General features: G+C 37.0%; 1 protein-coding gene across 1 annotated transcript in view; it reads left to right on the top strand.

Annotated features, from left to right (window-relative positions):
* The window catches only part of lmbrd1 (LMBR1 domain containing 1), a 54,880-nt gene that overhangs the window by 17,977 nt on the left and 24,899 nt on the right, over positions 1 to 12,004 (top strand). Inside the window, exons 6-7 of the mRNA XM_022195384.2 lie at positions 553 to 641; positions 5,697 to 5,770. Coding sequence (XP_022051076.1) covers positions 553 to 641; positions 5,697 to 5,770 — 163 coding nt within the window. The remainder of the gene's footprint in view (positions 1 to 552; positions 642 to 5,696; positions 5,771 to 12,004) is intronic.

Below are 12,004 nucleotides of genomic sequence, written 5' to 3'. Positions count from 1 at the left end.
TTTTATTTGAGACTGGTCCAGATGAACACTCAAAAGCAACAAATTAGTAACTTTGTCAGATTTGTGTTGTCTGTCTGTCTAATATCATACACAGCATCTTTTCCTATTTCCCTACATTGAGCGTTATTCTATACAGGTACATGAGAATTTTGCATAAAAGGATGTTAAATGTTATGCCAGTAGTAAATTTCTATTCACAATTTGTTAAAATAGAATTGTAAATGATGTTGTCACTCTTTCACATCAGAACTTGCAATAATCTTTTCCTATCCATGTTTTTCTGCCTGTCTTACGTTTCTCTTTAAGCATCAGTAATGACACTGGCAGCTTTTTATATGTTGTCAGTGGCTGAATGACTTAAAAAATATATCGACATTGATTTCCTCTTTATTTTTCTTTTATACGTGAAATCTCTGTGTGGCTCATAGAGAAAATACACCAGCTGCTCAAATGATCACTGCCAGTACCAAGACTAAAGTTGATCATCCTCTGTACTAGAAGCAACTAAATGCATTTTTATCTCATTTCGAATTATTGTGCCATTGCTTTCAGAGCGTTTGTTCCACTTCAGCCGCCACCTAGCCAGAATTCCACTCAATGGGACAAAGTACAATACCTTTTTGAGGAGCTTGGGAGTAGTCGTAAGTACAGTCTATTTAGAAAATATCTTCTGTTATTTTCACTTTGGGTGTTGTTTTTGTGGTAGCTCTCCACGTAACTTCGATTTTATTTCTATATTTTTATGTTAGCCTGCTTTATTCATTCCATCTCTTTCTTTATTGTTGTCATGCCTCCCCTGAAGCCACAAATATGGCCATATCCATTGCTCCCATTAATTATTCATGCTGTAAACTTTTTAAAAACTGTTGTCAACCTATTATCCAACTATTGTTGTGTTGCATTAATCAGTATAAAGTGTGTCATTTTTTTCCGCACAGGCTGTAAACAAATTTTTAATGTGATACAATTGTTGGCTAAACCAAAGTACACAGTTTGTCTTAAGATAACACTAACCGAGGTGATAACAAATTTTGTGTAAGGTAAATTATTTTTAACTTGGATGAAAAAATACCAACATGAACAACATGAAGACTAGGAAATGGTCATTTTTAACATTACTATCATGGATGCATCCAAGAGTCTGTGCTGAATAAAATATTTTTTATAGTTTCCAAATATTTGTAAGCTGTGATGTTTAGTTGTTCAATAATAAGCACCACAGAATCTACTTTTTTTAGCCTGATACGATCAGTTTGAGATGCCAATTACAGTAAGGTGTAATAAATTACATTTATATATTTGAGTTATGTGGGAAATATGACTGTTTTACACAAATACTTTTGTACAGAAGTGTACAAGGTCAAGTTTAATAATTACCCATGTGCAGCTCGCATAGTAGTTTTTCTGTGTGTGTAACATGTAGAATAATAGAAAAATGCTGTTTCATGCCTCTATTGGTAGTTCACCACTTAGCTGACCCAAGTAATTATGTAGCTTTGTATGGATTTCATCCTTCATATTCCATTATTTGGTTGTTCAAGAATTACAGCAGGGCAGCCTGGTGATGACTCATGGACCAATTGCTGTATTGATGTCATGGAAAATGCTAGGATAGATAACTCACAATCCCATAAATTACATTTTGATGCATAATATTTACAGATCCATTCACTTTTCCAGCAATACTTCACTGAATGACTCAATTGGATGTTGCAGAATTTCAGAAGAGGTGGCTTTATAGCTTACAAGGCAGTGCAAAATTAAATTAAAAATTATTTTTTCCCATGAAAAAAAAAACAGTGTTGATGGTTGACCACACTGTAAAAACACTCTCCTTGGGCATCTTTACTTGTTGAACGGAACAATGCCTGCGATTATACTCATGCTAATGCAGAAAGGCGCATTGCCAAATGTGGACTCCTAACAGTCCTCTGGCCTTTTGCCATCTGGGGATCAAGGAGGAAGTCGAACCATCTGCCTCTCTGCATAATAGTGGACCCCTACATGCTCTCCCTAACCTTCCTCCTTTGGCACAGGGGGAAATTGCTCGGCTGCTAAGGAAATGTGAGGATCATCCCTTTTCTAATTCCCCGTCTCTTCTCTCCAGATGGGAGGTTAATTGTGTAAAGAAAAGGCACTTTTGCCACCTAACACTCCTGGCTGCTTTGCAACAATTGTTCATTAAGACCTGTACGTCTTCAGTGATTCAAGCATTACTTTGGTTACAGTGTTCCAGTGATGCCTGAATGTACTCCAGATCAGTAGCTCCTAATGTTGTTATTCAAGACCATACAGCACAATCTTGTATTTTTGGCCATGCCTCAAGGGGGAGTGAAGTGGGCGGTAGTCCAGCTTTAACTACTAAGAGTACTTGGGCAAGACTCCTAGTACTTAACTTTTCCTGCCTCTTTCCCTTCTTCAGCAGTGAGATAATAAAAAAAATTAAAACTGACTACACATACACACATGTATATCCAATGTGTTGGCTCAAATGTAAACCACAGCAGTTATTACTGAAACTATTGCCATGCCAACATAGTAATGGTTTTAAAGTGAAGAGTAAATAGAAAAAAGAGAATACATTTAAAGAAATGAAATACTGTATTTAGTTGTAGTTCATGTCTAGAAAAACAAAATTGCGAAAAAAAAATACAATGCAACTTACAGTAGCATCCTACCTTCATAAGGGCTGAGCTTCAGTAGGATATAATTGTATTATCAAGGACAAACAAAGTTATCTTAATATTGTATTCAGTATTAGTCTTAGCTTTTAAACATTGCCATGCTATAAGAATTTGCCTTACCAAGGTGATGTCCACTTTGCAGGAATTGTTTTTGCACCAAACAGCTCTTCAAAGCACACAACCCTCTCTGAGTTTCTTGGTGAGGTTCTACACACATCACAACTAATGGAATCCACAGAAGTGCTGAGTGATGTCAACGCAATAAGGATTTAGTTTGCTTTTAATTGCATAAACCTAAATGGGTCTGTATCTGGTTTGAGAGTTTCACTAATTAACCGTCACAAATCCACTGTGAGACAATGTGTGGAACTCTAGTAATACCACTTAGAGCACATTAATACATTTGCAAAACTATGCTGTTAGGTTTTTTGGTCTTCAAAGGAATTTTATACAGTATTTATCTTTATAGACTCTTGCTTTTTCCTGAAATCTGACATCAGAATATTTGCTTTTTTTTTTTTTTTATCAAATCAAAGCTACCGGGGAAAAAAGTCCCCTGATCCCAGTTTTACATTCTCTTGGATACTTTTAATTAAACAGTAATCTATACATTCCCCGTGCATTGTTAATTTGGTTGCATTTTCCTATCTAAGTTAAGTAAGGGCATGGGTGCAACTAGATTAAGTAGAAGCATTTTTTAAAATGCATTTCAGACTTCATTTTCCGTATTTGTGATGAGGGAGTTGTAATGAAGCTTTTGATCTCATTTTAATTCATTTTTTGAAACTTTTTTCGGTTCCACAAATTTTTTTTTTATTGTTTTATCTGCATAAGAATGCACTCCTTAAACTGAGATTAAAGCTGCAGTATGACCATAATATGTTGATAAACACAAGCTATTATTCAATGCTGTTTCCCAAATTATGGTGCTCTTTCAGCTTTATCCACACAATGAAGAAAACAACTACAATGATGCCTGAAACTTTCCCTATATTAAAATCCTCCACATGCTTTTGTGTGACAGCATGTGGGTGATGTTGCTGTTATGCAACATACTATATCTCATACCTTGAGCATACTGCTGCTTCCCTGCTTTTGATGATTTTGTCATTCTGCAGATTTAGGAAGCAAGAGCTAAAGGAGCTCCTTAATAAACACCTTTCTGTACAAGTCTCATGCATGAACACAAGCCTGAAGGGCTATATGCAGGGTGCGATAAGAGCTAGCTCATTCCACTGCTGGTGGAATCGAAGCTGTACAGATGTGGAAGCACCACTGATAATAGACAATATTCCCTATGTTTAATCCCCGGAAAATCTGCTCAGGAAACCAAGAACACTGGCTGCAAACATCTATCCTTCGCTTTGTGTAGGGTTCATAAACAGAATGTTCTCTGTGCAGAACATGAAGCTATTGTCTATTTTACCAAGCTCGCCACTAAACAAAGGCAGGGAAATCGCAATAAAACACTCAGGAATAAGAAACACGTATTCAAATGTTAATGTTCAGCCCAGCTGTCAGACTTCAAAGTTTTCTTTTTGCATACAATACAATAGGGAGCAGGTATACAATTTATCTCCATTTTCCACCTCTTTGTCCTGCTGCTTGTGAAATGCCTCTAAAAGAAAATGATAAATGATGTAAATGGGACAAATTATACATGCCCTGAATACTGACTTAATATTCCCAATCAAATGCCATTGTCAAGGAGAAAGTCAAGCAGAGAGCCACCTATGCCCATGCTGACAGGTGGGCTGAGCATTATGAAGTTGCTGGTGAGCGGATGTGGGATACCTGTAAGGGACAAATGTGTAGCTTTTTGCGTAAAACCCTATGACAGGTGGGATCTTGACAGGGGAGTGAGGCAATCAGTCTCTTCATCAATCCCTGTCGTCTAACTCCAACTCTGACAGCTGGTGTGACACCTACTGTTGCCCTTGCCTGATGGGTGGTCGCCTCTCTGCCTCAATCAAAGGTTACACACATCAAGTCAACCTACAGACGCTGAAAGACCCAGCTGTTTAAATACTGATCGAGATCAACTTGCAAAGTGACAATGATGACAAAAAATGTCGACCAGAAGAGTCTCTAGAGGAAGACGATGCATTCATTAAAAGCAGATATTAAATCCAAGATACCAACATGATGTATTGTCCTTGTCCAAGTGAATACCATTGTTCCTCATTGCTTTCAAGGGACTAAATTTCCTCAGCATTCCCTTTAAAATCATTGATACAGCAATTGAAGACGGGCTGTGTTGTTAGCATCACGTGTGCAAATTCTTTTAATTGGACACTGTTGGATGTCGGGAGTTTTCCCTTGTAAACATTGACATCGAAAGGGTCATTTCAACCAAATCACATTAACCAAAATATGCTCCAGTGTAGTGTCACAATTTAGTATTTCTCATCTGTACATTTGAGGGACTCCTAATAGATTAAATGCAGGAAGAATGATCTGTGAATGTAGTATATACCAACATATCCTGAATTTTAGGTCCAAGTATAGATCAACCTCCTACCAAAAATGCTGTATCCTCAATTTGTCATAATGCCCCCCCACAGTGTTTTTCTCTCACATCTTCCAAGTGCATGCTTTCTATGTGGAGTCTTTGGTTTCTTACAAGTTTGTTTAATACAAATAACCCTAATGAGCTCACCCTTAATGAATTGTATGACGTTAAATCAAGAGAACATGTTATGTCAAACCTTATGACGTGTTTATGTGGGATTTAAAATCACAGAATCTCTATTTTTTTTTACTATATTTTCAGTGTTGAAATTTAGGTGCAGTATTACTCATTTCACACGGTCACCTCCGTAGATTTTGAGTGCTGAAAGCATTTCAGCTTTCAATGTTCAGTCTGAAAAACAACCACGACTGAAATGCCATCAAAATCCATAACAGAAAGTAGGCATTTGATTGTTTGTACATGTGGCAAAGAGCCCGCTGATGTTTCTTTCAGAGGTCAAAGCTAAATCTCTAATTGCTTTCCTGACTTTCTACTTGCAGATGGTCTACCTGCTTTGTCTTTCTCCATCAGCTCCTTGACCTTGATTGGCATGTTGGCAGTGATCACTTACACGGTGAGTTGAGACCAGACTCAAGTGGTTGATGTTGTTTTGTGTACTGATTGGAGAAACAGATATGCATGTTAATTAAGTAATTATGTTTTGATTATTTTAATTTTCATTAGACTTGTTTTTGTAAAATATTCTCTAAATCTCTTGTTTCTTAAAGTTGTTGTTGTTTTTTTTGCATGCGAATGGCTTCCCATCTCATTGCCTCAGATGTATCTAGTGATGGAGTGGCCTTTCAGTATTAGTAATGCCTTGCGATTTTAAACCTCTGGCATCCAATTGCTCAAATTGCTCAGACCGCTGTGTTTTCACCTGAGCAACTGGGACTTTTGCATGATGTATGGGTGCTCCTCACAGTCTTATCAACCACTTATCTGCTGTCTATTTATATATATAGATCTACCTCAGTGTCCATTAATATATGCCTGTATTTTGATTCCCTCAGCATTCTGCAATTTTTTATTTTTTCCCAGATCAGAAAAAAATTGACTTGTTAATGCTGTCCATTTTTCATCGCTGTTATCTTGGTAACTAGGCTGTGAATACTTCCTGGAGGTGGTGCTGCTTGTATCCGGATAGAGTAACATCCAACAGTGCCTACTATAATGTACAGGGGAAAAAATAACTACTCTGGTATCAACCCAAGAAGGGAGACTTAAAGTGACAGCCAAACCTAATCTATCCAGTTTCTGTTGAGCTCAAAGAGTCCTATTTGACAAATTGCACAACAATTGAATGTGGAGCTCTTAATGAATAATACACAACCTAGTCAAGTAAGTTGTAGAACCAATCTCCCTTTAGGACATATAATCCATCTCAGCTGGGATTTTTATCCACTGCTCCCTCACAGTTCTCTAATACATTTGAGTACATTTAGCACTCGAATGTTTCAAATACATTTTCAGGATGGAACTGTGCTCAGATTTACACTGCCCCATGTTGGTATGGACTGTGAATGCCCTGTGGAAATCAAAACTCCCACTGTGTCTTTGTTTTTGATGTTCCTTGTTTTGATGAAGTCAATCAAAGAAATAAGGCCTTTGGGCAACAACAGCATCTGCCCCTCCCTCTTTTATCGTCTCAGAGTCAATGCAGAAGCTCTTTTTATCTCTCTCTGTGTACTTTCATCTACTGTATTTGCTTTCTCCTACAAATGGATAAGCTGTTCCTGGTGGCAACCTACCCATATTTACAAAGATGTGTGTGATTTATCATCTCTAGCTATGTGTTACTACTAAGCTCGATTGACTTAATGGAATCAAAGTGACGGGTTCCATACGCAGCGGAAATGTTGTCCATGACCCCTGTGTTAATTTATCACTACCCATTGTGCAGAACTAGCCATCTGCCCTTAATGCAAACAACTCTGTGATGTAGACAGCATATAAAACCGTAGCCTGGTGCACTTAAATGTAACACAAAGTAAATCAGCTTTAGACTTTTTTTTTTTTTTTTTTTGGTGCACACAGGTTTCTTTTAACTAAAGGCTTCTTCTATGAACAAATACTGTTGTGTGGTTTGCCTGTCAGTCTGTTTTCCTTTGAAACTAAACCATTCCCTCTAACATTTAATCATCACGGATGTTAAATTTTGCTATTTGTCTGACTGTCCTTATGCAGGTGGCACACACAGTTACTTGTAGCTACAGTATGTCAAATAGAGCTCAGCCTCACAGGAGATTAAACTTAAAATTCACACGTAATTAATAATGTATTTTACTGACTGTAGGTGTACTTGTCATGCTAGTAACTCGGCTTTTGAAATCTCTGTGTTTACATCTTTGCACTGTTAATTAGGGAATGAATAAGTAATGATAGTGATTTAAGTGCATAACTAAATACATTTTGAGGCTCGCCTATCTGCTAGTGATTGGAAATATATGCCTATTTGCTTTTTACTATGCACATGCATATCCCCTCTGTTTTCTCCCACTCTGCTTGATTGTACAAAGTAGTGATGAGATGAGGCTGATCAGGACGATCTCAAAAATAAAGCATCTTGCGAGATCATTTTGCATACTTGGCTTCATTCTAAACTTGTTTATTTTTTAATTTGATATCCATAATGTGTATTTCATTACTGCTACTTAACTGTAACTTACATTTTAACTTTAAAACTGTGCAATCCAACTTTGAATCAAGCATGGTATGTACATATAATAATAAATGCTATGGACAAAAAGGGAACAATAACATACAATAAAAATTATCAGGACAGTAAGTGTCCTTTTTGTTAAATTCTATATACCTGTTCAGCACACTAAAATTCCCAGATGGTAAGACCCAGTTCAACAGCAGATACTGAAATACGCTTACCAGGCATATCAGAACAGCATCTGTACCTGTACTGTATGCATGCGATCAAATTTAAGTTCATTAACATTGCAGGAGGCTTACTTCAGTTACTTTAGTGACATTGGAGTTGATACATCAAACTTGCCGCAATATGTTAAGAAACTCAAAGAACACTCCAGTGATTGGAGACAGCCTGGGGAGTCTGTCAGTCAGCCACAGCAGCCTTTACATAACAGGGCGTTTGGATGTGTACTTACATAATTTTAGTTAGTATTGTGTCAAAAGATCAGCGTAGGGCAAGTGTTGCTGTTTCTCCTCATATAAGAAGACAGTTATCAAAACTTAACTTTTTAAAATTCAAGCATATTCCTTTTTTTAAATTAGTAATCTGCACTAACGCTATACGCTGTCATCTTTAAACTTAATAACAGCAAATATATATCGACAAGATCAGCAGCTCCTAGACAAATCAAAACACAGAAGAAGCTCACTGTTTTTGTGCAGCAGCTGGAGAGATGCTGCAGGAAATTGCGAGTTGGATGCACAGTTATAAATTTCTCAGATTATTGCAACACAATATAGCAAGCCTACATTTAAGCAATAGATGTTTTTTAACAACCAGGTACTGGTACTCTGTCTAATCTGCGATGTACAAAACACCTGTCTAACTTAAATGCATACATTTGGTCGATAGTGACCCAGACTAGTGCACTCCGTAGAATTGATTTTTTTTTTTTCCATTTAGGCCCTTAACTCCCTGACTGTGTCTTTTTATACAATGCACTAGTATCAAAAAGTCATGACACTGGTTTCTTACTGTGTAAAAACTGGAGTTTAACAATAATTATGTGTAATTTCAATGTGACACAATGAGGCAGAAGTTGTAAGATTTTTTTTGTTTAGTACAATTACAATGTTTCAACTTTATGTCCTTATCAGGTAATACTGAGCATCTGACAAAGTTAGTTCACATATCGGCTTAATCTGAGTCAAACCTGCTGTTAAACAGGTTGGCTCAAGCAATCTAGTCATTATTCAAGTCATATATTGAATTATTTATGCTCTATGTGCACCTCTGGGGTATAATCAGATTCCCTAAAAGAAGGGTCATCTAAATATAGTGTTGGAGATGGTGGTTATAACCATTACTGTTGAACATACATTATGTTTCACCAGAGGGAATAGATGTATTTGCACAATAAATGGGTGCTGCCCACTGTTCTATAAACAAGTTAACAAAATAATGTATATTTATGAAGTCATGAAAGACGTGAAAACAATGGTGTGCAAGCATTTTATGTAGCTAGATGCTGTCAAATATCCAACCCCAGGATCAGAATTTCACAAAAACATGAGTAAATACTCTCACATCATCCAGTGTGTTCCAAAACTAAGATTTTGTTTTTAAGTCTTTCCCAAGCTGGCATTCAGAAGACCTCCTTGTTTACATTACATCCAAGCTGCATCAGAGGTGTGTGTCCATCCGTTCTCTACATCTTTACCGACTGTCAGGATAGACAAATTACAAACGGCGCACCTATATTCAATGCATCTACTCTCATCACTGTAAGATATTTATCCACAGTGGCCATGACTTCAGGATATGACACGTGATCCCTTGTAGTATATGTCATTAGAAGTCCCTGTGACTATGCATAAGTTGGCAAATTGTCAAACTCTGTGCACACAAACATCCGTGTGCACAGAGTGGGACACTGGTGTTTATTGCATTACTCTGATAATTATCGTTTACGAACTTTCCATTCATACTAATCTCATTGTTTGCTTGTCTTTCCTGATTTTAGAAATTCAGATTTTTGTTCCTTTTTTGGTAAAACAGTGGATGGGTCCCCTTTATTGCCTGAATATATCTATTTGTACTGATTAATCATAATGTAGGCTACTATAGTTGTTATATTTGCGAGGTACCTGTACATCAGGTATAATTAGATGGTCCTTGTTTGAGGATTCTTGATTGTAAAGGTGGATGCAGAGTGGATAAGTCTTACTTCAATTATGTAAATACTGAAGATACATTAATGTGTCGCATGGAGTTAAATATGACTGACACAACCTAATATCCACACTTGGGTTACATTAGGTTAAAATCTGGACCTTCTTGGTCATGTTGTCAACAATAGCTGATTTACATGAGGTCAAAGCGTTCTATTTGTACTCAATAAATCAGCTGTTTTGGCAGCTGTTTTGTGTCTTGGCATTCTTTTTTTTAGTAAGCGTTTAATAATTTGTGGACAATAGAGGAGAAAAAAAGCATCTGTACCTTGTAGATACCCTGTTTTTCTGTAGTGTCACAGTATGCACAGCAGCCTAGTCAATGTTGACTAAGCCCTTCACCCTGTGTATCATGTTGTGATTTGCATGAACTAAATACATAAAGATGTTAAAATAATGCCTCAGTATTATAGGATACAAGTGTGCAGAGTGGCCTCTTGAACATTCCACTTTGACTTCTATTGTAATACCAGTTGACACATTCAGAATTAAGATACTAGGCAGGAAGAGGGATAAAATACCAGACCAGTAGATCTTATTAATCATGGCTTCCACAAATACTGAAAGCTACATCTAGCAACAGTGAGCTTTAAACAAGAAAAACGCATACACTTAGCCCCTTTATACTCCAAAAACCTCTTCAATTTTTCCTTGCTCATATTTGTGTTGTTTTCATCCAGTATCTTACACTTCCTCTTAAACAAAGAGACGTGTGTATATATATATATATATATATATAGTTAGTATCTCAGGGTGAAGATATAGTCTCTGTTAAAGAGGAACCATATGAATCCATAATAGACTATAAAGTGTTCTTGAAACACCGTGTCCAATTTCCTGAAGATTTAATGAACCTGACTACGAAGGGAGAGGCATAGTGTCCAATGCTACCCCTGGTTTGAGAAGCTATAGTGCACCACTGTCACCACTGATTAGATAAACTAAGCAAAATCTGTGAGAAGTCTATTTCATCCTCATTAACATCATATTAATCATGATTTACAGCATAGTTAGTCATCCGTTTCTTAAATTGTCATTTGAGGAGTAAAGCCGAGGAGTGGCATATGCTGCAAACCTCTAAAATGTGGAACATAAAAGAAACACGCCAGAGGGTTCAAAGCTTCGGTTGTTTTTCTGTTGCCTTTTAGCTCTCAGTGTAAGCTACATATTTCGGAAATTTCTAATGAAACGCCTAAATGAATTGCTAAAAACCACCATAAATTTTAGAGGAAACAACTGACAGTCATTTCTTCAACAGTCAGCAAGTCAATATGGTCATCAGTTATCACAACTCTGGATTTATGTAAAATGCAGACGGCACAATTATGACCTCTAATTATTTCTCGTACACACAGACACACTAACAAGACTGCATAAGGCTTGTGGAGCTTATCTTGTTAAACGCCCCAAACAACGAAAACCATCTTATTAATCAAATGCCAGGAGACCCAGTTTATATAGCGATACTGCACAGATTTGTAGGATTAATGGAAATGTATAAATGTTAAGTTTCATGTCCTTAAGGTAGCTTGGCTGTTTTAAATTAGTGTAACAATCTATAACAACCTGAAAACTGAATAGTTTTTATTGAACATGTTATACGGTGTGATTGCTTTATCAGTAGTAGTTGAGAATGTGAGGAGGAACTGCACTCCCTCCTCTTTTGCACATCACATGTGGCAACAAAGAGGAGGCTTGTGTAGGAGACCTATGTCCAACTACTTCTCCCTCTTCCCACTCGACAGACACATAAATCCCTCTGAATGACTGCATCTGGAAACTCCCCCCTTGACCGACACACGCATAGAGTCATACACGCATTCTCATCTACCTTGCGAAACAATTTACGTTTATTATTGACCATGGGTGGTTTTAAAATAACTTTAATGAGCATGCATCTTTATGTGGGAACTAAAAATGTATACTCCAGTAG

This window comes from Acanthochromis polyacanthus, chromosome 15, assembly GCF_021347895.1.
Source record: "Acanthochromis polyacanthus isolate Apoly-LR-REF ecotype Palm Island chromosome 15, KAUST_Apoly_ChrSc, whole genome shotgun sequence".
NCBI classification, from domain to species: Eukaryota; Metazoa; Chordata; class Actinopteri; family Pomacentridae; genus Acanthochromis; species Acanthochromis polyacanthus.
The sequence above is the reverse complement of the archived record's forward strand: the minus strand, read 5'-3'. Positions and strand labels throughout refer to the sequence as shown.